General features: G+C 45.9%; 1 protein-coding gene across 5 annotated transcripts in view; it reads left to right on the forward strand.

Annotated features, from left to right (window-relative positions):
• Positions 1 to 26,402, forward strand: part of LOC140491840 (protocadherin-1-like) — a 381,682-nt gene that overhangs the window by 42,882 nt on the left and 312,398 nt on the right. Inside the window, exon 3 of one of the 5 annotated variants that reach the window (XM_072590240.1) lies at positions 363 to 2,305. The exons of the other annotated variants lie outside the window; for them this stretch is intronic. Coding sequence (XP_072446341.1) covers positions 363 to 398 — 36 coding nt within the window. The 3' untranslated portion in view covers positions 399 to 2,305. Of the gene's footprint in view, positions 1 to 362; positions 2,306 to 26,402 lie in introns of those variants that run through there. 5 annotated transcript variants of the gene reach the window in all.

Genomic DNA, 26,402 nt, shown 5'->3' on the forward strand with positions numbered 1-26,402 from the left:
TGAGAAAGTGGAACCTTCACATTGTCTTCAGTCAGTACAGAAGTTGAGTCAAGGTGTTACCCTGCACTACAAAGCAGCCACCCAGCCAACTTAACCACAAAGAGTAAAGTGATAACGATGAGATAATTTTCTTAATGGTGTTGGGCAAGATATAAGGGGCAGCTCTTTGCTTTGGTTTCTTGTAATAATGGGATCCTTTCTGTCCCCCTGAGACAGTCGAAGTGGCTGTTGACATACCACCGCCTGCAGAAAGCAGGAGGTAAGAAGGGCAATTATAAACTCTGGGGTTGAGTTGCAGAAGCAGCCAATGCTGGTGCTGAATGTAATTCCTTCCAAATCAACATCAGTCATTTCACCCACAGGAGGTAAGGATGTTCCTGACTACAAGTGAAGTCTGACTGAAGGAAACGGAAAATAACTAACACAGATGGAGCGACTCAGGGGGCTTCGAGAGATTGACGATCTAAAGGAAACGTTGAAATCGAGAGGAGAATGGAAACCCAATTAAAGAGGCTGATGGGAAAGTGAGGGTCCTCTTGTTCTGGCAGCTTTTCAAGGATTGATGAGTCTGCTAAAGTGACCAGAATTAACGACTGCTGAGTAATGCTAAATATTAATAGAACAAAGCTGAGTCTACAGGCCATTCAGGCTAACTGGTCAATGTTGGTGTTGGTGCTCTCCATGAGCTTCTTCCCACACAACTTCATTCACTGCCATCAACACACCTTCAGTTCCATTCCCCCTCTTTGTGCTAATCTAGCTTCTCCTTGAATGTATCAGCACTATTCACCTGTGGGAGTGAGCTCCACATTCTCAACACTCTCTGGGCAAAGACGTTCCTCCTGAGATCCCATTGGATTTACTGGTGAAATTTATCGTCTCTCTCCTCCATTCACCTCCCCCCCCCACAAAGTGGAACCATCTTTTATACACCTGGCAAAGTGATGAGCCTATGCCAAGTATGTCCATCTGAACCTGCTCCACCTTGATTCCTTTTACCTTTAGCTTTGATGCTCCAACAGGATCTGATCTCTCCATCTGCAATCTCAGAAGGTGATGGTGTCATTGTGTTTAAGCTGTCTTCAGTCATCTCCAATGTTGTGTTTTGTTTGTCACGGCTTTATTTCTCTTGCCCCACCCTCTTCAAAAGCTACGGATTACAAACTGGGGAACAGTCCCAAAAGTTCGAGTGGAAGTTTGTAAATCCCCACCCCCGCCTGCAGGCCACTCAATATTGTTAACATAATGGACTACAATTGTTATCACGGATACAGACATGCTTCCCCATCTGAGGATGGACGTTCTGAAGGAACAGCTATCAAAAGCAGGAATTGTATCTGTTTTACTTCTTCTCTCCAGTTCCAAAGTTAAATGATATCATTCTGTTATGTTACCTTGATGTCAACTCTGCTAATTTGACATTGTTTTGGGTCATGTTGTACAGTAACCTAATTGGCTGGTAGCCCTGCATTGTTTTCAGTTGTTTCTTCTCAATGTAAGTCGGGTCCTATTATCATGATTATAGGCATAGGGTGACAGATTTGTGTTCAATACTGGGGGTTGGGTTTCAAAGAAGGACAGTCAGATGCTGTCAAACACAATGGCAGAATTTCAGGGAAAGATCTTCGCAAGATTTGGCTGTTTGCCCAGTGTTGCCTTTTAAGTGCAGAGAGCCTGGGTACATTGCAGTTCACTGTCCCCCAACATTTGTGTTCTCTGCACAAATACGTACTGTCACAGATTTTGAAAAGTCAGGTAAACAGGGTGAGTGGTGACTCCCACCTGTTCACTTACTCACCAACCAGGGAAATGAAGAACCACTCCCATTGTGGGTTGACCAACCAGATCCATTGTGCGTCCTTGGCTGCATCAACGAAACATAGCTCTGCCCTTGTGTTCACAGGCTTTCCACCAGGAACAACTTCACATGCCCAGCGAATAAACCCCTGATGCTTAATCAGGAGCTGGGTCTACAAGTGAGATACCTCTCCAATTCTTCTTCCTGATCTAAGATGTTCCTTAAAACTGACTTTGGTTAATCCTCCTTATCTCTCAAATTTTATCTATAATACTGTGAAGTGCCTTGGGATGATTTCCTATACTGAAGGCACTACATAAATCCAAGTTTTCGACTGTGATGGGCCTCAAACTAGGGGTGTTGAACATTTGAGGATGTGCTGACACTGTTAGCTGTTACATATTTCGGGTGGTTGAGTAGAGAGGGAGGATGTTATGAGCAGCACTTTCTGTTTGAAATGCTCGTGTTTGATTTCTCACTCAAATAAAAAGCGACAGATGAAATCATGCAATTTGCTTTGAGTTAGTTTATTTTAAAGCACAGTTGAAGAGTTATGCCTTAATCAGTTGGACATGCTGAATGGATAAAAGCCAATCCTGAGACAAGGATGTGGAAGCTGATGGAAGAGACCAGTAACACTGGCTGATTCTTCAAAATTCATCAATGTAGGTGTGGCTTTATCTCCAATAATGTTTTTCCTCCTGATACAGCAACGCTTACATGTCTCCCACAACATAATTTACAGAAAGTGAACGTTATGGTCTTGAAGATTCCAATAGACATTTATTACAAGTAACTTTTATGTACAAACATTTCATTCCTCAGGCACTGGAGTGTTTGGGCTAATTGGGTACAACAGAGGAGCCTGCTCCCAGTAAAGTGTCGTGTTTCACGTGTCCTGAGGTAAGATGGAGTGGGAGATGTTTACACAGCTGCAAGAATGCAATGATGAAATCACAAGCAGCACCCTCAAAGACAACATACGACAAATGTCTCATTCTCCACAGGATATATCTTACAATAAATGTATCGAGTAGTCATGGAGACAGATGAGGAAGTAGTTGCTGTGATGGGGAACACAGTTAACCTTTCCCCATTTGTTATGGTACAGTGAGTTTCCTGTCACTGCTGTGGGTTGAGTATCCAGCAACAGCTCTCCTCATCTCAATCATTTCCTCCCAAACCCCACTCCCTCTGACTGATTCTTGCTGGGCATTGGCTACAAAGTCATCAGGTGCCTACCAGGACATCAAAGGGATTACCCGCCCTGAGGCAATCTGCAAGCTATTTGGCTGTGGAGACCATCACAATTGTGTCAATGTTGCAACATTACTTCCTGGAGAGTAGGGACCCTTGGCTGATTTTATGTTCACTCTCTGCCCTAAGATTGTGAGGATTATTTCTGGATCCTTGCTCCTGCCTCAGATAAAACCATCTGATTCTTGACCTTGGGGATTGAAGTTGTGCCATGGTCTGGGGCTTCAGCAGAGTCTGGTCTCCCTTTTGTGCTGCGGCCACTGGAGATGCCACTACTTTGGTATAAAGCGCAGAAACTAGGAGCAGGAGTAAGCCATTCAGCCCTTCCACCATCACTATGATCATGGCTGATCATCCAACCCAGACCCCTCTTTCTGCTTTCACCTCATGCCCTTTGATCCTTTAGCCTGAAGAATTATACCTAACTCCTTCTGGAAAAGATTTGCATTACACTTTGCATGATCTCCATATTGCAGAGCACACTGAAGTCACTTTGAGGTGTTGTAATGTTGGTCGGCAATGTTGCTGCCAATTAGTGCACAGCAAATTCCCACAGGGTTGATTAGATTAGATTAGATTAGATTACTTACAGTGTGGAAACAGGCCCTTCGGCCCAACAAGTCCACACCGCCCCGCCGAAGCATAACCCACCCATACCCCTACATCTACATCTACCCCTACCTAACATTACGGGCAATTTAGCATGGCCAATTCACCTGACCGGCACATTTTTTTTTTGGAGTGTGGGAGGAAACCGGAGCACCCGGAGGAAACCCACGCAGACACGGGGAGAACGTGCAAACTCCACACAGTCAGTCGCCTGAGGCGGTGGTAGGCGGTGGTTCTGAGTAATGTACACAAAATTATGACAGGCTTAGGCAGAGGAGATCATTAGAACCCCTTCCCTGTGTCTAAGACCACAGGGTGTAAGCTTATGGTGAGGAGCAAATGGTTCAGATGAGATCTGAGAAAAATGTTTTTCTCCCAGAGGGTGGTAGAAATATGGGACGTACTGCCTGAGAGGGTGGTGGAGGCAGGTAATCCTGCGACATTTAAGAAGCATCTGGATGGACACTTAAAATGCCAGGGGCACAGTAGGCTATGGACCAAGTGTAGGTAAATGGGATTGGAGTAGTTAGGCATTTGTTGATTGGCGTAGACATGATATTGCTCTGTTGTAAGAATTTTGACTATGACAAGCAGTGGGATGATGCTGCCTAGATGATGTGTTGTTAATGACTATGGTTTAGGCGTTAATAATTACTGAGGGTACCCAGCAGATCTTTCCTGTTTCTTGAATTAGTGGCAGTTGGGTCTTTTGACATCTAGTTAAAGGGGCAGTCTCAATTTCTTCAATCTCTAACCTATTGCTGAAGTTTCCTATTCCCAGAACCATTCTTGTAAATCATTTCTGCTGTCTCTCTGATGCATTCGCATCTTTCCTGCAACGAGGTGCCCAGAACTGTATTCAATACTCTGAGGCCTGACAACTATCTGTTACAAATGGAACAGTTTTTGCCTATTTACTCTGGCAAAAACACCCAAACATTGGACACTTTAAAAAATACTGTGGCTGCTGGAAAGCTGAAACAAAAAAGAAATTGCTGAAGAAACTATTCAGGTCAGGCATCATCTGTGGAGAGAAAGCAGAGCTAATGTTTCAGGTTCAGTGACTCTCCTTCAGAACAGTTTGTTTTTGTTTGGAATAATGGATGCCTTTGTGACTTGACACCATCCCTGCTTTGCCCTGAGCAGAACAAAGTGCACCTCTTCTGTCACTCTATGGAACTGGAGGAGAGAATAATTCCTCAGCCCCAGAATTAGACACAATGTCGAGGGAGGGGTCCAGCCAGTGCTTTATAATGTTTTAGTTATTTTGCTTTTTTAATTCCAGGTCAGTTTTGGAATTGCAGGAATGGCTGCACAGTGAGCACCGGCTGATCATTGAACTAATTGATGCGATCTGAAAAACATGACTTATAAAAATGCAGAAGCATGAAGCAATGCTGATTTCAGTGAAGAGTCCATGCAGCACATTTTTAGAATTTACAACATTTGCAAATGGAGTGTAGTGAAAAGTTAATTCCGGGGCAGATTAGCAACAATGGCTGTAAATTGATTTCGAGGTTGGCATTAAAACTACCCAGCCTCAGACTAGCCTTTGCTTTCAACTATTAGAGGGAATTTTGGACAGCCTTGTCTGTCAACTTCATTGTTAATTTGGCTCCTGATTTAATTAGTTTCTCGCATGACTGTTAATACATAAGCTGCTTTCTGTTTTGTTAGACCACCTTATTGGCTCGCTTTGGCTTTCTTTGCAGTTTGCAATGCTTCGGGTGGGGGAGAGGGCCAGTGGGGGGAAGGGAGTGGGGGTTTGACTGGCTGCATTGTTATATATGACAAGAGGCCATGCAGTAATGATCTGAGAGGACACTGTTTGATTAGGTGCAAAAGTGTCACCACTCCTTTTGGCTCATTCTTTGTCTGTATTTTACATCCAGAGAAGGGATTGTGGGTAAAAGCAAATGATTCAAATGGAATCTCTGGAATTTAAATCTCTCTCTCTCTCTGCCTTTGTCTCTCTCTCTCTCTCTCTCTGTTGTCCAGATCTTTTCTATTATTCTATTCTGTTCCATTCCCAGCTATGACTAGTTGCAAATAACAGAATGTGAGAGAGGTAATGAAAGGAGCAAGCAGCCAGGGTTCTTGTCTTGCTTGTCGTTGTCAATAAGGCCAGTAAAATTAGTTGAGGTTGGGCTCAGAGCAAGAGAGTTGCTGAAACAAAATATTGTAAATATGACATACAAATGTGTTTGCAATGGAAGTTTATTTAATTACTTTAATCTTCCTACTATATAAAAATACAGCCAGAACAGACCTTCAATAAATACAACAAAAATAGAATTTGCTGGAAAAGCTCAGCGGGTCTGGCAACATCTGTGGAGAGAAAATCAGAGTTAATGTTTTGGGTCCGGTGAATTTCTGTTTTTGCTTCTGACTTAGAGCATCCACAGTTCTTTTTGTTTTCCTCGAATAAATCCTGTGGATGCTGGAAATCCGAAACAGAGAGAATGCTGGAGAAACTCAGGAGGTCTGACAGTGTCTCTGGAGAGAGAAACAGATTTAACATTTTGAGTCCAGCACTTCAGATCTGAAGGTACACGAAACATTAACTCTGTTTCTCTCTCCACAAATGCGACCACACCTGCTGAGTTTCTCTAATACTCTCAACATTAATTTCAGATTTCAAGCATCTGCAGTATTTTGTTTATATTTGCCCAGGTATAAAACCTGTACAGAAGGTATGGAGTAAAGGGTCAACTATTTCCTTATTCCATAGGAACAACTGAGCATGTGTGTAACTACCTTGTCATGAAACAGTGATGTGACAGTGTTAGATCATATGATTTGGAGATGCTGGTGTTGTACTGGGGTGTACAAAGTTAAAAATCACACAATACCAGGTTATAGTCCAACAGGTTTAAATGAAAGCACACTAGCTTTCGGAGCGACACTCCTTCATCAGGCCTGATGAAGGAGCATCGCTCCGAAAGCTAGTGTGCTTCCAATTAAACCTGTTGGACTATAACCTGGTGTTGTGTGATTTTTAACTTAGATCATATGGACTTGGAAACCTGAGTTTGTAACATTCTAGAAAATGTTGTCCCACTGTCCTTTTTTAAATACTCACTTCCAATAAAACTTGTTAATGTTCACTAACATGAGAGACCTGCACTTAATGACACAAGAGTAGCATCTAAACCAGGACGATTTCACTTCCATGTATGCATGTGTGTGTCTCTCCATGTTTGAGTGAGTGTCTGTGTGTATTTGTGTTTGTGCCTGTGTGTTTGTGTGCACGTATGCCTGTGTGAGTGTGTTTGTGTGTGTGTGTCTATGTATTTGCGTGTGTGTATCTGAGTGCTGATGAAAAATCGTCTAGATTTGAAACATTGCTCTCTCTCCATGGATACTGCCTGAACCGCTGTAATCTCCAGCATTTATGTTTTCAGTACAGATTTCAGCATCTGCAGTAATTTGCTCCTACATTGTGTTTATGTATGTCTATTTGTGTGTGTGAGTCTGTGTGTATTTGTGTGTGTGAGTCTGTGTGTATTTGAGTGTGCATGTTTGGGTGTATTTGTGTGTGTGAGTCTGTGGATTTGTGTGTGTGGGTTTGGGTGTATTTGTGTGTGTGAGTCTGTGTATTTGTGTGTGTGTGAGTCTGTGTATTTGTGTGTGTGTGAGTCTGTGTATTTGTGTGTGTGAGTGTGTGTATTTGTGTGTGTGTGAGTGTGTGTATTTGTGTGTGTGTGTGAGTTTGTGTATTTGTGTGTGTGTGAGTTTGTGTATTTGTGTGTGTGCGTTTGGGTGTATTTGTGTGTGTGAGTCTGTGTATTTGTGTGTGTGCGTTTGGGTGTATTTGTGTGTGTGAGTCTGTGTATTTGTGTGTGTGTGAGTGTGTGTATTTGTGTGTGTGTGAGTTTGTGTATTTGTGTGCGCGAATCTGTGTGTGTGCCCCATTGGAATAAAAACTTAGCAAGACCCCAGACTGGAAAGGAAGGTGTGGATGAAATGATGTGTATGTATAATTAATCTTGAAAAGAGATAGGGGTTCACGGTGGCTAGACATAACAAGTGTGCCAGACTTTGGAGAGGGGAAAAAAGATTTTTATTTATGTTATGCCTCTATTGACCTTGGGACATCCCAAAGTGGTTGACAGGTGATGAAGTATTTGAGAAGTGCAGGCATAATAACACAGGAAGTGTGACAGAGATACTGCCACAAGCTCCATTCGATCATGCCCAGACGATCTGTCTTCAAGTAACACTGACAGAGGCATAAATATTTTTTGGAACATCAAGGATAATTCCCCAACTCCCCATGGACCTTGCTGTGCATGCCCATAGATTCTTAAAGGCAGCATGGCAGGCAAATAAAGGTGGCAAAGAGGTATATTACACACTTAGTCAAGACACTAAATACAAGAACAAAGGGGTTCCACTGAGGCTGAATTGAATGTTAGTGAGGCCACAGCTAGAGCACTGTATTCAGTTCTTGGTAACCAAGCTACTAGAATGATTTGAATGCACTCAAGAGGCTGCAGAGGAGATTTACGAGGATACTACCTGGACTGGAGGGTCTGAGCGATGAGGACAAATTTGGATATGTTGGTGTTGTTTTCCTTGGAACAGAAGATTGAGATGAACAAAGCCATGAGGGGCATGGACAGGATAAATGGGGAGAAACTGTCCCCGTTGTTAGACGAGTCAATAACCAGGGGATCCAAGGAGCAGGAGACTCAGGGGAATTTGTGGGAAACATTTTACATCCAGAGGGTGGTGGGAATCTGGAATTCAGTGTGTGTGAGGGTGGGAGAGACAGGAACCCTCACAATATTTAAGAGCAATTCAAATGAGGATTTGAAATGTAAGGTTCCAGCCCACTGCTGGAAAATGGGGTTAGAATAGGTCAGTGCTGACACAATGGGCCAAAGGGTCCCTTACTGTGGTAAAAACTCAGACTCTCTGACACAACTTTGAAATAAGGCATTGGGGTCTTTCATGGCCGTCAGGGACGGTCTGGGGTTTCCTCAGTTTAAAAAGATAACCCCATCCAATGTAGCAGCACTCCCTCAGCACAGAAACTGCTGCTTCAGTGTTGACATTTTATCATCAATCTGTGGCAGTGGGATTTGAATTGAAACCTCGGGTTCAGAACTTGGACTAGTGCCAAACTAGCCCCAGTGCTTAATCTCACTGCTTTAAGTCTATACATTTACTTGGACTTCTTAATGCAATGATTTTAGTCCCACAACCCCGCACCGCCCGTTTCTACCTCCTGCCCAAAATCTACAAACCTGACTGCCCCGGCTGACCCATTGTCTCAGCCTGCTCCTGCCCCACCGAACTCATCTCTGCATACCTCGACACTGTCCTGTACCCCTTAGTCCAGGAACTCCCCACCTACGTTCGGGACACCACCCACGCCCTCCACCTCCTCCATGATTTTCACTTCCCCGGTCCCCAATGCCTTATCTTCACCATGGACATCCAGTCCCTGTACACCTCCATCCCCCATCACGAAGGACTCAAAGCCCTCCGCTTCTTCCTTTCCCACCGTACCAACCAGTACCCTTCTACCTACACCCTCCTTCGACTGACTGAACTGGTCCTCACCCTGAACAACTTCTCTTTCCAATCCTCCCACTTCCTCCAAACCAAAGGAGTAGCCATGGGCACCCGCATGGGCCCCAGCTATGCCTGCCTCTTCGTCAGATATGTGGAACAGTCCATCTTCTGCAGCTACACTGGCACCACCCCCCACCTTTTCCTCCGCTACATCAATGACTGTATCAGCGCTACCTCATGCTCCCATGAGGAGGTTGAACAGTTCATCCACTTTGCTAACACCTTCCGCCCCGACCTCAAATTTACCTGGACCATCTCAGACCCCTCCCTCCCCTTCCTAGACCTCTCCACTTCTATCTTGGGCAACTGAATCAACACGGACATTTACTATAAACCGACTGACTCCTACAGCTACCTAGATTACACCTCTTCCCACCCTGCCCCCTGTAAAAACGCCATCCCATATTCCCAATTCCTTCGCCTCTGCCGCATCTGCTCCCAGGAGGACCAATTCCAATACCAAACAACCCAGATGGCCTCTTTCTTCAAAGACCGCAATTTCCCCCCAGACGTGGTCGACGATGTTCTCCATCACATCTCCTCCACTTCCCGCTCCTCCGCCCTTGAGCCCCACCCCTCCAATCGCCACCAGGACAGAACCCCACTGGTCCTCACCTACCACTCCACTAACCTCCATATACATCATATCATCCGTCGTCATTTCCGCCATCTCCAAACGGACCCCACCACCAGGGATATATTTCCCTCCCCTCCCCTATAAGTGTTCCGAAAAGACCACTCCCTCAGTGACTCCCTCATCAGGTCCACACCCCCCACCAACCCAACCTCCACTTCCGGCACCTTCCCCTGCAACTGCGAGAAATGCAAAACTTGTGCCCACACCTCCCCGCTTACTTCCCTCCAAGGTCCCTCGGGATCTTTCCATATCCGCCACAAATTCACCTGCACCTCCACACACATCATTTACTGCACCCGATGTGGCCTCTTCTATATTGGGGAGACAGGCTGCCTACTTGCGGAATGTTTCAGAGAACACCTCTGGGACACCCGGACCAACCAACCCAACCACCCCGTGGCTCAACACTTCAACTCCCCCTCCCACTCCACCAAGGACATGCAGGTCCTTGGACTCCTCCATCGCCAGACCATAGCAACACGACGGCTGGAGGAAGAGCGCCTCATCTTCTGCCTAGGAACCTTCCCACCACAAGGGATGAACTCAGATTTCTCCAGTTTCCTCATTTCCCCTCCCCCCCACCTTGTCTCAGTCCCAACCCTCGAACTCAGCACCACCTTCCTAACCTGCAATCTTCTTCAAGCTCCTCCAAGACCGTGTTAGGGAACTGGAGCTGGAGTTGGATGAACTTAGGATCATTCGGGAGGCAGAGGGGGTCATAGATCGGAGCTTTAGGGAAGTAATAACTCCAAAGATGGCAGTTAGATGGGTGACAGTGAGGGGGACTGGGAGGAAGCAGCCAGTGCAGGGACCCCCTGCGGCCGTTCCCCTCAAGAACAAGTATACCGTTTTGGATACTTGTGGGGGGGACGACTTACCAGGGATAAGCAATGGGGTTCAGGACTCTGGCATGGAGCCTGTCCCCGTTGCTCAGAAGGGAAGGGTGGAGAAGAGCAGAGCAATAGTTATTGGGGACTCGATAGTTCGGGGCACAGATAGGCGGTTTTGTGGGGGTGAGAGAGACTCACGTTTGGTATGTTGCCTCCCAGGTGCAAGGGTATGTAACGTCTCTGATCGTGTTTTCCGGGTCCTTGAGGGGGAGCACCCCGAAGTCGTGGTCCACATTGGCACCAACGACATAGGTAGGAGGAGGGCTGAGGATGTTAGACAGGCTTTCAGGGAGCTAGGTTGGAAGCTCAGAGTTAGAACAAACAGAGTTGTTGTCTCTGGTTTGTTACCCGTGCCATGTGATAGAGAGTCGAGGATTAGGGAGAGAGCTACAGGGATGGTGCAGGAGGGAGGGATTCCAGTTTCTGGATAACTGGGGTTCTTTCTGGGGAAGGTGGGACCTCTATAAACAGGATGGTCTACACCTGAACCTGAGGGGCATCAGTATCCTTGGGGGGAGGTTTGCTGGTGCTCTTGGGGGGGTTTTAAACTAACTCTGCAGGGGCATGGGAACCTAGACTGTAGCTTTAGGGTGCAGGACCTGGAGTGTAGGGAGGTTAGGAACATGGCATCAATCTCAAAGGAGGGTGCCTGTAAACAGGAAAGTGGCTTGAAGTGTGTATACTTCAATGCAAGAAGTATACGAAATAAGGTAGGTGAACTTGCAGCGTGGGTTGGTACCTGGGATTTCGATGCTGGGGCTATTACGGAGGCATGGGTAGAACAGGGACAGGATTGGCAGTTGCAGGTTCCAGGGTTTAAATGTTTTAGTAGGGTCAGAGGTGGGTTTAAAGGAGGGGGAGGTGTGGCATTGCTTGTCAAAGATAGTATTACAGCAGTGGAAAGGACGATGGATGAAGACTCGCCATCTGAGGTAGTTTGGGCTGAGGTTAGAAATAGGAAAGGTGAGGTCACCCTGTTAGGAGTTTTCTACAGGCATCCTAATAGTCCTAGAGACGTAGAAGAAAGGATTGCGAGGATGATTCAGGAGAAGAGTGAAAGTAATAGGGTGGTTGTTATGGGGGACTTTAACTTTCCTGATATTGATTGGGAAAGCTATAGCTCAAGTTCGTTAGATGGGCCGGTGTTTGTCCAATGTGTGCAGGAGGGTTTCCTGACACAATATGTAGACAGGCCAACAAGAGGTGAGGCCATACTGGATTTGGTTCTGGGTAACGAACCAGGCCAGGTGTTAGAATTGGAGGTAGGTGAGCACTTTGGGGACAGTGACCACAATTCGGCGACTTTTACTCTAGTGATGGAGAGGGATAAGTGTGCACTGCAGGGCAAGAGTTATAGCTGGGGGCAGGGGAATTATGAAGCGGTGAGGCACGACTTAGGATGCATGCCTTGGAAAAGTAGGCTTCAAGGCAAGGGCGCAATTGATATGTGGAGCTTGTTCAAGGAGCAACTAATGAGTGTCCTTGATAAGTATGTACCTGTCAGGTAGGGAGGAAAGGGTCGTGTGAGGGAGCCGTGGTTTAATAAGGAATTGGAATCCCTTGTTAAATGGAAGAGGGCGGCCTTTGTAAAGATGAGGCGTGAAGGTTCAATTGGGGTGATTGAGAGTTATTAGGTAGCCAGCAAGGATCTGAAGAGAGAGCTAAGAGCAGCAAGGAGGGGACATGAAAAGTCCTTAGTTGGTCGGATTAGGGAAAACCTTAAGGCTTTCTATAGGTATATCAGGAATAAAAGAATGACTAGGGTAGGAATAGGTCCAGTCAAGGATAGTCGTGGGAAGTTGCGTGTGGAGGCTGAAGAGATTGGGGAGACACTGAATGAATACTTTTCGTCAGTATTCACTCAGGAACAGGACATTGTTGCCGATGTGAATACTGAGTCACAATTAATTAGAATGGACGGCTTTAAGGTATGTAGGGAAGAGGTGTTGGAAATTCTGGAAAGGATGAAATAGATAAGTCCCCTGGGCCTGATGGCATTTATCCTCGGATTATCTGGGAAGCAAGGGAGGAGATTGCAGAACCATTGGCCTTGATTTTTATGTCCTCGTTGTCTACAGGAATAGTGCCAGAAGACTGGAGGATAGCAAATGTGGTTCCCTTGTTCAAGAAGGGGAGTAGAGATAACCCTAGTAACTATAGGCCGGTGAGCCTCACTTCTGTTGTGGGCAAACTCTTAGAGAGAATTGTAAGGGATAGGATTTATGAACATCTGGATAGGAATAATGTGATCAAGGATAGTCAGCATGGTTTTGTGAAGGGCAGATCGTGCCTCACAAACCTTATTGAATTCTTTGAGAAGGTGACTAAGGAGGTGGACGAGGGTAAAGCAGTAGATGTGGTGTATATAGATTTTAGTAAGGCATTTGATAAGGTTCCCCATGGTAGGCTACTGCAAAAAATATGGAGGTATGGCATTAAGGTGAATTGGAGGTTTGGATTAGGAATTGGCTGGCTGGAAGAAGACAGAGGGTAGTAGTTGATGGTATAGGTTCATCTTGGAGTGCAGTTACTAGCGGTGTTCCGCAAAGATCTGTTTTGGGATCATTGCTGTTTGTCATTTTTATAAATGACCTGGAGGAGGGGCTAGAAGGTTGGGTGAGCAAGTTTGCGGATGATATGAAAGTCGGTGGAGTTGTTGACAGTGACGAAGGATGTGTCAGGTTACAGCGGGATATAGAGAAGCTGCAGAGCTGGGCAGAAAGGTGGCAAATGGAGTTCAATGTGGGTAAGTGTGAGGTGATTCACTTTGGTATGAGTAACAAAAAGATGGAGTACTGGGCTAATGGTCAGATACTTGGTAGTGTGGATGAGCAGAGGGATCTTGGTGTCCATGTACACAGGTCTCTGAAAGTTGCCACCCAGGTAAATAGTGCGGTGAAGAAGGCATATGGCGTACTGGCTTTTATTGGTAGAGGAATTGAGTTCCGGAGTCCTGAGGTCATGTTGCAGTTGTATAAGACTCTGGTGCGGCCGCATCTGGAATATTGTGTGCAGTTTTGGTCGCCATACTATAGGAAGGATGTGGAGGCACTGGAACGGGTGCAGAGGAGGTTTACCAGGATGTTGCCTGGTATGGTAGGATGATCGTATGAGGAAAGGCTGAGGCACTTGGGGCTGTTTTCATTGGAGAAAAGAAGGTTTGGGGTGACTTGATAGAGGTGTACAAGATGATTAGGGGTTTAGATAGGGTTGGCAGTGAGAACCATTTTCCACGTATGGAGTCAGCTATTATGAGGGGGCATAGCTTTAAATTAAGGGGTGGTAGGTATAGGACAGATGTTAGGGGTAGATTCTTTACTCAGTGAGTCGTGAGTTCATGGAATGCCCTGTAGGTAGCAGTAGTGGACTCTCCCTCTTTATGGGCATTTAAACGGGCATTGGATAGACATATGAAGGATAGTGGGTTAGTGTAGGTTAGGTGGGCTTGGATCGGCGCAACATCGAAGGCCAAAGGGCCTGTACTGCACTGTATTCTTCTATGTTCTATGTTCTATGTTCCTGTCCTCTCCGCCCCCACCCCCACTCCGGCCTATCACCCTCACCGTAACCTCCTTCCACCTATCGCATTTCCAACACCCCTCCCCCAGTCCCTCCTCCCAACCTTTTATCTTAGCCTGCTGCCCGAAACGTCGATTCTCCTGCTCCTTGGATGCTACCTGACCTGCTGTGCTATTCCAGCAACACATTTTCAGCTCTGATCTCCAGCATCTGCAGTCCTCACTTTCTCCTAAATGTAATGTTCGGCCAGGTTCACAGCTGAGAATCTTACTGTACTTCTGTTTTGTTCTAAATAAAAAGAGTTTGGTAATCTATTTCTGGTACTGTGCCAACGGAAATCCATTTATTACAGCTGCAATGCCAGTCTACAAAAATACCAGTTGGTGTACTTTTCTTTAATTACTTGTGACATTTCGCTTTTCAGTGAGCTTTGTCCCCGCAGAGCTAAATACACAACCACAAGCAGTGCGTGTCCCAGGGACAATGGGCTCAGTGGGATTCAGTGGAAAATGGAAATAAATAATTAACTACTGCAGCACAGAGAGTCACGCTGGAACTTGAGTCAGATTTTAGTTTCTGTCATTTGAGGATGCACTTGTAAATTTGTATTTCTCATACAACCTCATTTTAACAATGCGTTCCTCGTGATTCTCCTGCAGCTTTACAGACCTGTGAATTTAGCTAGTGCGAAACTTGATGCTGCAATGCATCAGGAAATGTTTTCCCTCATTGTTGCTGTGATTTGTTGGTTCTGAGCCAGTAAGCTGCAGGCTCTCGCCTCACACAGCAGGGAGTCTGAGTTGGTTGTCTTGGGTTCACAGAGACACTGTAGGCTCCTTCTGAGGGAGCGCGACACTTTCTTGGGAGGTTGTGAAACTTGAAAGGGTTCAGAAAAGATTTACAAGGATGCTGCCAAGGTTGGAGAATTTGACCTACAGAGAGAGGCTGAATCGGCTGGGGCTGTTTTCCCCCGGAATGTCAGAGGCTGAGGCGTGACCTTATAGAGGTTTATAAAATCATGAGCGGCATAAATAGGGTAAATAGGCAAGGCCTTTTCCCTGGAGTGAGGGAGTCCAGAACTGGAGGGCATAGGTTTAGGGTGAGAGGAGAAAGATATAAAAGAGACCTAAGGGGCAACCTTTTCAAACAGAAGGTGGTACGTGTATCGGAATGAGCTGCCAGAGGAAGTGGTCGAGGCTGGTACAATTACAGCATTTAAAAGACATCTGGATGGTTTTATGAATAGAAGGGTTTAGAAAGAGGTAGGCTAAGTGCTTGCAAACGGGACGAGATTAGGTTAGCATATCTGGTCAGCATGGACAAGTTGGACCGAAGGGTCTGTTTCCATGCTGTACAGCTCTATGACTCTGTGACTCTATGATATTATTCATTCATTGGATGTGGGAGTCTGTGGCTGGACCAGTATTTATTGCCCCTGGAGAAGGTGGTGCTGAGTTGCCGTTTTGACCTGTTGCAGTCCATGTGCCATAGGGACACCCAGACCTCACAATATTCCAGGTGTGGTCTCACCAAGGTATAACTGCAGCAAGAAGTCCTTGCTCCTGAACTCGAATCCTCTTGCTATGAAGACCAACGTACCACTTGCCTTTTTCACTACCTGCTGCTGTGCATCAGTAATGAGGGGGGAGGTGTAGCAAGTGTTGAAGGTGGTCTTGTTAGTTCCATGGACCCGATGGTTCGTAATAGTAACCACTTCTATCACTGCTTCCATTGTATTGAATGGCAGGTATTCAATATAAATGCAAAGAGTCAATCAGTCACTTCCACATTTTGAAATTGAGTTAACTGGCACATCAATATTTAACTGCAGGCTAACACTGTTAGAGATAACATACAACCATGCCACTGTAAGTAGCAGTGGTGACATCAGCCTGTTTATGACCTTAATCTGCCTGGCCCCTCTTTGCACTGGGTGGAGTTTGTGTACTGTGGAATTGAGAAAGCTATTGACAATTACCTCAACAGGAAATCAGTCATTGATGTGTCTGCTCAGCTCTACTGGTGACAGATTCGTCTCAGAATGAATTTTTTTTATTTCAAAAATATACTTTATTCATAAAGTGGGCGGCACGGTGGCATGGTGGCACAGTGGTTAGCACTGCTGCCTCACAGCGCCAGAGACCCGGGTTCAATTCCCGCCTCAGGCGACTAACCGTGTGGAGTTTGCACGTTCTCCCCGTGTCTGCGTGGGTTTCCTCCAGGTGCTCCGGTTTCCTCCCACAGCCCAAAGATGTGCAGGTCAGGTGAATTGGCCATGCTAAATTGCCCGTAGTGTTAGGTAAGGGGTAGATGTAGGGGTATGGGTGGGTTGTGCTTCGGCGGGGCAGTGTGGACTTGTTGGGCTGAAGGGCCTGTTTCCACACTGTAAGTAATCTAATCTAAAATACTTTGATAGTCTGTACAGTTGGACATGCCATACATATGTAAACATTCCATTTCTTTGCATACCCAAACAGAGTAATCATTCCTATATACAGGTCTGTACGATTACATATTTAGCTGAGGCGTCAGCAGAGCCCAAATGACTGCATGGGCCCCCTGTTCTTCTTTAGGCAGGCAGATGTTACTCGGTGGTCTTTCCCCACCGTGCCTTGGCGGCAGTTGCCCCAAGCTTCAGCGTATCCCTCAACACGTAGTCCTGCACCCTGGAATGTGCCAGTCTGCAACACTCAGTCGGGGTCAACTCCTTCAGCTGGAAGATCAACAGGTTTCGGACCGCCCAGAGAGCGTCCTTCATCGAATTGATGATCCTCCAGGCACAGTTGATGTTCGTCTCGGTGTGCATCCCGGGGAACAGGCCATAGAGGGCGGAGTCCCGCGTCACGGCGCTGCTCAGGACGAACCTCGACAAGCACCACTGCATTCCTCTCCAGACTTCTTCTGCGTAGGTACATTCCAGAAGGAGGTGTGTGACAGTCTCGTTCCCACCACCCCCCCCCAGCCGCTTCGAGGGCAGCGTGCGGTGCGGCTGAGAGTCCGGGCGTGTATAACGGATCTCACAGGCAGAGCCCTTCTCACCACCAGCCAAGCCATGTCTTGGTGCTTGTTGGAATGAAATGTTTGCCATTTCCACCAAATCTACAGCACCTTAAGTGCACCATTCTGTCTCAGGTGAAGTGTAAAAGCAAAGTCCCAACTTTCTGGTCAGGTGAACACAATAGGTCTCCTGACTCTTTTTGTAAAATTAACAAGTTCCCTCTGAGCCCCTCCCAAGATATTTCCCCTCGTGCAACAATAAACAGATGGCGTAGTCATTGCTTTATGTGCTGCGTGGGAGATATTGTTGTGTAGGAAAACATCAAGGTTGTGTGCAAATCGCAACATGAACTTCAGAAAAAATTCATTAACAATGGAGCACTTTTGAACATCTTGACCTGCTCTGCTTTTTTTTTCTCTCTTGAGTTTGACACATTCTCTTCCCTTTCAAAATTAGATGACACAAGATTATAGTCCAACAGGTTTATTTGAAATCACAAGCTTTCGGAGCACTGCTGCTCTGTCAGGTGAAGTAATCGCTGTGGGTCTGGAGTCGCATGTAGACCAGACCGGGTAAGGGTGGCAGATTCCTTCCTGAAGGACATGAATGAACCAGATCAGTTTTTCCAACAATCACATTCATAATTAGAGTGGTCTCCTGCCCAAAACATCAATTTTCCTGCTTCTCAGATGCTGCCTGACCTGCTGTGCTTTTCCAGCACCTGACACTCTACTCTGATCTCCAGTCCTCACTTTCACCTACTAATAGACTCATGGCTATCACAGGACTCTTAATTCCAGATTTTCTGCTGAATTCAAATCTCACCATATGCCCTGGCAGGAACTGAACCCAGGTCCCCAGAATAATACCTGGGTCTCTGAATGAACAGTCCAGTGAGAATCTGGATTAGTGGTGCTCGAAGAGCACAGCAGTTCAGGCAGCATCCAAGGAGCCTCAAAATCGATGTTTCGGGCAAAAGCCCTTCATCAGGAATAAAGGCAGTGAGCCTGAAGCGTGGAGAGATAAGCTAGAGGAGGGTGAGGGTGGGGAGAAAGTAGCATAGAGTGCAGTGGGTGAGTGGGGGAGGGGATGAAGGTAATAGGCCAGGGAGGAGAGGGTGGAGTGGATAGGTGGAAAAGGAGATAGGCAGGTAGGACAAGTCTGAACAAGTCATGGAGACAGTGCTGAACTAGAAGTTTGGAACTAGGGTGAGGTGGGGGAAGGGGAAATGAGGAAACTGTTGAAGTCCACATTGATGCCCTGGGGTTGAAGTGTTCCGAGGTGGAAGATGAGGCGTTCTTCCTGCAGGCGTCTGGTGGTGAGGGAGCGACGATGAAGGAGGCCCAGGACCTCCACATCCTCGGCAGAGTGGGAGGGGGAGTTGAAATGTTGGGTCACGGGGCGGTGTGGTTGATTGGTGCAGGTGTCCCGGAGATGTTCCCTAAAGCGCTCTGCTAGGAGGCGCCCAGTGTCCCCAATGTAGAGGAGACCACATTGAGAGCAACGGATACAATAAATGATATTAGTGGATGTGCAAGTAAAACTTTGATGGATGTGGAAGGCACCTTTAGGGCCTTAGATAGAGGTGAGGGAGGAGGTGTGGGCGCAGGTTTTACAGTTCCTGCGGTGGCAGGGGAAAGTGCCAGGATGGGATGGTGGGTTGTAGGGGGGCGTGGACCTGACCAGGTTGTCACGGAGGGAACGGTCTTTGCGGAAGGCGGAAAGGGGTGGGGAGGGAAATATATCCCTGGTGGTGGGGTCTTTTTGGAGGTGGCTGAAATGTCGGCGGATGATTTGGCTTATGCGAAGGTTGGTAGGGTGGAAGGTGAGCACCAGGGGTGTTCCGTCCTTGTTACGGTTGGAGGGGTGGGGTCTGAGGGCGGAGGTGCGGGATGTGGACGAGATGCTTTGGAGGGCATCTTTAACCACGTGGGAAGGGAAATTGCAGTCTCTAAAAAAGAAGGCCATCTGGTGTGTTCTGTGGTAGATCTGGTCCTCCTGGGAGCAGATCCGGCGGAGGCGGACGAATTGGGATACGGGATGGCATTTTTGCAAGAGGTAGGGTGGGAAGAGGTGTAATCCAGGTAGCTGTGGGAGTCGGTGGGTTTGTAAAAAATGTCAGTGTCAAGTCGGTCATCATTAATGGAGATGGAGAGGTCCAGGAAGGGGAGGTCCAAAAGCCTGGTCAAGGGAATAGAAGGTTTTTTCACCCTTGTCTGAAAAAAAGGAAGGAGAGGTCATGAGCACAAGAGGAAAAGCAGGGGAGCTCAAATATTTTGGGCCAAGGTAGGCAAAGACCTGACAACTAAAGCCGGAGTGATTAGAATTGAGTTTACACAAGGGGCTCAATTTGAAGGAGCTCTGATATCTCAGAGGGTAATGGGGCAAGTTTACAGACATTGGGCAGGATGGGATTGTGAAGGAGTTCAAAGGCAAGGATGTGAATTTTAAAATCGAGACTTTCAAACAAAATGTTTTTCTGTTTACTGAATGTATTTTTTTTGCTGTTTGGGATGGAGGAGGGTGCCTCTTGTATGTGTACACACGTTACAATAATCCTGCCCTTCTCTGCAGTCACTGTGGAACCTATTTTAATTTGTTCCATTCCTGCGGTTACCTGAGCAACCGCAACTAAATTAGACCTTGCCTTTTTCAGGCTGATATTTTTTGTTTGTATTTTGTTTTTAATCTGTGAAGAATTAGTTTGGAGAAAACAGGTCATCCTTTAACTCCCAATAACTCAGACACTATTAGTAAACTGAGAATAATGTGACAAAACTTTTGCAGGCTGACAACTTGAGAAAGCTGCATGCAAATTAAAACTGTCTAGGCTGTTGATAAAGAACATTTATCATGCATAAAGTAGATGAATTTAGCAAGGAGACATTGCCTGTACATTTTTAAAGTGCTGTGGACTCTGCTCGTGCTGCACACATGAGAGAGCTTGGTTTTATATTAACTTAGTACTTGCTGCACTAAACTGGTTTTGACTTGTGTCACTTCCGCCAGATTTGGCCAGGGGCAGTAGCTAAATGCCAGTGTTGAATTCACGTGGCCCCCGGAACAAGAAGGCAGGACAAATGACCAAGGGGGCTGAGCTCAGTCCTGAGACGAGCTGAAAAGTGTGGAAGATCGGTAAAATCATGTCCCTGCTCCACCTTACGTAAATGGGGACACCCACACTGTCTCCAGTTCAGGCGTACATAGCGAGTTAGTCACATATTTTTATTGATAGCAGGGAGTGTCTGGCACTGAACAAATTCTTAATATTGTGTCATAGAGGAAGCATACAGTTCTAGTAAAGAACATTTAAGTGGTTCAGAGTTTATGTTGCTGAGGCACCCTGTTGAGGGTACAGAAACAAATAAATCTGAGTTGTGTGTACACATAATCGGAAGATTAATATAGTGTAGAATTAACATTTCAGGTCCAGTGACCTTTTATCAGAACTAGGCCACCGGACCCAAAACGTTAGCTCTGATTTCTCTCCACAGATGCTGCCAGACCTGCTGAGTTTTTCCAGTAATTTCTGTTTTCTTTTCTAATTTCTTTAGTTTTTGTTTTTGTTTATGATTTAGAATTGCTCCATCAGTTTTATAAGAGGAGGCATCGAGTACAAAACAAATAGTTTATGAGGAAACTATATAAAATGCTGGCTTCACCTGAACTGCAGGAATGTTCGGTTCTGGGCACCCTGGGAACATGGAGAGACTTTAGAAAAGATTTCTGAAACTGGTTCTGAGGGTGAGAGGCTGCAAAGAAACTAAGAACAGGAGTAAAATGAATAGGCAGGGAATAGAGGGATATGGACAGTGCAGAGACAGAAGCTTTTTAGAAAGGCATCATGTTTTGGTGCAGTCTTGGTGGACCGAAGGGCCTGTTCCTGTGCTGTGCTGTTCATTGGTCTCGACCATTCGACCCTGTGAAGGGCTGACTGCCTGCCTTGAAGAAGTTTTCCTCCTCTCTCTACAAGAATCTCAGGGAGTCCCTCTCCCACTGCAACTCCCAAGTCATTTCCTCTGCTCTGAAGCTCTTCAACCATGTTGTGAAACCTCCTTGACCTATCACCTTCATCTCCTCCCCCACTCACCCATTGTACTCTATGCTACTTTCTCCCCACCCCCATCCTCCTCTAGCTTATCTCTCCACGCTTCAGGCTCACTGCCTTTATTCCTGATGAAGGGCTTTTGCCCGAAACGTCGATTTCGCTGCTCATTGGATGCTGCCTGAACTGCTGTGCTCTTCCAGCACCACTAATCCAGAATTTGGTTTTCAGCATCTGCAGTTATTGTTTTTACCTTGCCTATCTCAATGTCATATTCCTGCTTTGTCCCTATTCACCTTATGGTTTAAGTTATCTCAGTTATTATGTGTCTCCTTAAATTGTATGGGTTGACTGGAGAAGATAGGACAGTTCTCCTTCAAGAGGAAGTTTGATCAAACAATGAGCTGAAAATCCTGCCAGATCTGGGTAGAATTTGGAGAGAGAGTAATGACTCCCATTGATGGAAGAGTTGAGAAGCAGAGGATATCGAATTAAGGTGAATGACAAAAGAATCAAAGGTGAAGTGAGTAAAACACTTTTTATCTAGCAGGCAGTTAGGATCTAGAATGCGCTGTGTGGGAGTGTGTCAGGGTCAACTGAGGCTTTTAAAAGGGAATGCGAGAGAAAAAAAATGCAGGACGATGAGCGAGTAAAAAAACCTGGAGCAAAAAGGGACATGGGCTTTCTTGTTCCAGACTCCCTGAAGGTTCACGTGCACGTTCAGTTGGCAGTTAGGATTGCCAATGGCATTTTAACATGCCTTTCAAGAGGGCTAGAACACTGCTGAGGCTGTATAAAGCTTTGCTCAGACCACATTTGGAATATTGTGAGCAGTTTTGGGCGCCGTATCTAAGAAGGATGTGGCAGCATTGGAGGGGATCTAGACAAGGTTTACAAGAATGATCCTGGGGATGAAGGGCTTGTCATATTGAGGAGCAGTTGAGGATTCTGAGTCTGCAGTTGACAGAGTTTAGAAGAATGAGGAGGGATCTGATTGAAACTTACAGAATACTAAGAGGCCTGGAGACAGTGGACATGGAGAGGATGTTTCCATTAGTAGGAGAGGCTAATTTCTAAAGACACGGGCTCACAGTAAAGGGAAATTGCTTTACAACGGAGATTCATAGACTCATGGAATCATAGGGTCCTACAGCATGGAAACAGACCCTTTGGTCCAACCAGTCCATGCTGACCATATTCTCAAACTAAACTAGTCCCACTTGCCTATGTTCAGCCCATATCCCACCAAACCTTTCCCATTCATGAACTTATCCAAATGTCTTTTAAATATTGTAACTGTACCTGCATTCACCAGTTCCTCTGGCAGTTCATTCCACACACAAACTACTCTCTGCATGAAAAAGCAAAGTTTCCCCTCTTTAAATCTTTCACCTCTCATTTTTAAAATATGCTGCCGAGCTTTGAACTCACTACCCTAGGGAAAAGGCTCATGCAACTCACCTTATCCATTTCCCTCATGATTTTGTAAACCTCAAAAGGTCACAACCTGCTGCGCACTTTTTTTATAACTCAAACCACATCCTGGTACACCTTTTCTGAATCCACTGCAGTTTAATGATATCCTTTCACTGAACACAATTCTTCAATATGAGGGGGAATTTCTTCATGCAGAGGGTGGGGGATCTGTGGAAATCATTGCCGTGGCCTGGGAGGCCAAGCCATTGAGTGTATTTAAGGCAGAGATACATTGGTCTTTGATTGGTAAGGGGATCAAGGATTACAGGGAGAAGGCAGGAGAATGAGATGGGGAACATATCAGCCATGATCATATGGCAGGACAGACTCAATGAGCCAAATGGCCTAACTCTGCTTCTGTACCTTATGGTCTAATTCAAATTACTCTTGAATTCGGCAGCATTGATATGAAGGGCCAAATGGCCTCATTCCATTCCATAACTATTCTGTGACTCTGTCATGAGAAAAAAATAGAACAGGCTGAGGCTGAATTTTCCAGAAAGGAGCTAACTGAAGGAGTCTTGAGGGAGCTCTTCAAGATTTTGTCAGAGATTGATATATTAGACAGAGAGAAGATATTTCCATTTGTGAATGAGGTTGTAAACATGAGATACCTGCTAATGAATCCAATAGGAAACAGAATAGACCTCTTACCTCAGACAGTGGTTTGGATGTGGAACTCACTCTTATGCAGAGTGGTCAAGGCAAATAGTTTATAATGCATTCGGGGGAAGCAATAGAAATACATGAGGAAGTAGAGAGATATACTGAGGGGCTGCAAGAAAAAAATATTTTGTGACGAACCTGTTGGTCTCAATAGAATAGCCTGTCTCTGTGCCGTAAAAAATTTCTAATGCTTTGTAAATGTAAATCAGCAAATTTCTACAGGTACTCTTGTCGAGGACCCTTGCTACACCTCATCTGGAGTACTGTATATAGTTGTGGTCACTACCTTCCAGAAAGGATGTGAACAAATTGGAGAGAGATTGCAGAAATGATTTACAAGTATGGTTCCAGGCAGGATTGGAGGATTTGACAATAGGGCAAGGCTGACTAGACCAGGGCTGCCTCCCCTGGAGTGTCAGAGACTGAGGGGTGACCTGCTCGAGGTTTATAAAATCATGAGGGGAATGGATGGGATAAAGAGACAGAGTGTTTTTTCAAGAGTAGGGGAGGCCAGAACTAGAGGGCGTAAACTTAGAGTGAGAAGGAAAATATTTGAAAGGGACCTGAGAGAAATGTTTTCATACAGAGGGTGGTACGTGTATGAAATGAACTGCCAGACGAAGTGGTGGAGGCTGGTACAATTACAACATTGAAAAGGCATCTGGCATGGAACACGAATAGGAAAGGTTTAGAGGGACTGTATAGGGACTAGGGACTAGGTCAGATTGAGATGTCCGGTCGGTATGGATGAGTTGGATCGAAGGGTCTGTTTTTGTGCTTTATAACTCTGTGACTCTATGAAACTCTGAATGAGAAACTTCAATGATGAAGATGCATTGAATGAGCTGGGACTATTCTCCATGGAGAGAAGGCAGCTGAGAGGAGATTTGATTGGGGTTTGCAAAATCCTGAGTGGGCTAGACTGAGTAGTTGGAGAGAAACTTGTAAAAGAAAGAAGAATGAGAGACCATAGATTTGAAGTGATGTGCAAACGAAGCAAGGGTGATGTGAAAAAAAAATGTTTTCACCCAGCAAGTAGTTAGGGTGTGGAATGCATCATCTGGAAATGTGCTGGAGGCAGGTTCAGGGAAATGAGGAAAAGGCAGGAGATTGGCAGTAGGGGATAGAACTGATGGAGATACAATGGGCCAAATGGCCTCCTCTGCACCATAATAATTCTGTCATTCCGGGATATGTATTGAGTGAAAAATTAGGCAATAAAACAAGTCCACTGAATATTAAACTAAAGTTCTCAACTGCAGTTTTTGCTTAATTGCCTGTGTTTTTTTTTAATACTCTTGTTTTATTTTTGTACTTGTGAGAATTTGATTAACTGGTCATGTCTGGATAATTACATACCCGGAAGAAAGTCTTGGAGATGATTTATTATTTTTAGACCAATGGTTTCAGAGCTGGGGATGTGGGAAAGATCATTCCCCGGGTAGAAGGCTGAGAAACATAGCATTTTAATTCACATCAGATGAGACATTTCAATATGTGCTGGTGTGCGATTACTGAGTCATGTGATGTGGGAGTGCAACAAGGAATCATTTTCTCTCTGAGTACATACAATGAAGCTCAAGAAGAAAATAATTTTTTTTATATAGCTCCTTATTTTATGCAAGGTCCTAAGATGCTTCACAGGATTGTATTCATTGTATTCATTGGGATTGTATCCATTAAAGTTTAGAAGGTTGAGGGGAGATCTAATAGAAACTTACAAGATAATGCATAGCTTAGAAAGGGTGGATGCTGGGAAATTGTTTCTGAAAATGTGTTGCTGGAAAAGCACAGCAGGTCAGACAGCATCCAAGGAGCAAGAGAATTGACGTTTCGGGCATGAGCCCTTCTTCAGGAATGAAGAAAGTATGTCCAACAGGCTAAGATAAAAGGTAGGGAGGACAGACTTGGGGGAGGGGCATTGGAAATGCGATAGGTGGAAGGAGGTTAAGGTGAGGGTGATAAGGTGAGGGTGATAGGCCGGAGTGGGGGTGGGGGCGGAGAGGTCAGGAAGAAGATTGCAGGTTAGGAAGGTGGTGCTGAGTTCGAGGATTGGGGCTGAGACAAGGTGGGGGGAGGGGAAATGAGGAAACTGGAGAAATCTGAGTTCATGCCTTGTGGTTGGAGGGGTCCTAGGCAGAAGATGAGGCGCTCTTCCTCCAACCGTCGTGTTGCTATGGTCTGGTGATGGAGAAGTCCAAGGACCTGCATGCTCTTGGTGGAGTGGGAGGGGGAGTTGAAGTGTTGAGCCATGGGGCGGTTGGGTTGGTTGGTCCGGGTGTCCCAGAGGTGTTCTCTGAAATGTTTCGCAAGTAGGCGGCCTGTCTCTCCAATAAAGAGGAGGCCACAGCGGGTGCAGAGGATGCAGTAAATAATGTGTGTGGAGGTGCAGGTGAATTTGTGGCGGATATGGAAGGATCCCTTGGGGCCTTGGAGGGAAGTAAGGGGGGAGGTGTGGGCGCAAGTTTTGCATTTGTTGTGGTTGCAGGGGAAGGTGCTGGGAGGGAGGTTGGGTTGGTGGGGGGTGTGGACCTGACGAGGGAGTCATGGAGGGAGTGGTCTTTTCGGAACGCTGATAGGGGAGGGGAGGGAAATATATCCCTGGTGGTGGGGTCTGTTTGGAGGTGGCGAAAATGACGACGGATGATACGATGTATATGGAGGTTGGTGGGGTGGTAGGTGAGGACCAGTGGGATTCTGTCCTGGTGGCGATTGGAGGGGCGGGCTCAAGGGCTCAAGTGCATGTGTCATGACCTTACTTCTAATTCAAGAGTTTCAAGTTCCTACCTCAGGTTCAAGTTCCAGTTATTCTGGAAGTATGTAATAACATCTTTGAACAGGGTGATTAGAAAAACAATGTTTGGCACTCCCAACCCAAAACAATGTGACAATATCACTTTCAAAGGAAGGCTAGGCTTAACCAC

Source organism: Chiloscyllium punctatum, chromosome 20 (genome assembly GCF_047496795.1).
Source record: "Chiloscyllium punctatum isolate Juve2018m chromosome 20, sChiPun1.3, whole genome shotgun sequence".
Classification (NCBI taxonomy): domain Eukaryota; kingdom Metazoa; phylum Chordata; class Chondrichthyes; order Orectolobiformes; family Hemiscylliidae; genus Chiloscyllium; species Chiloscyllium punctatum.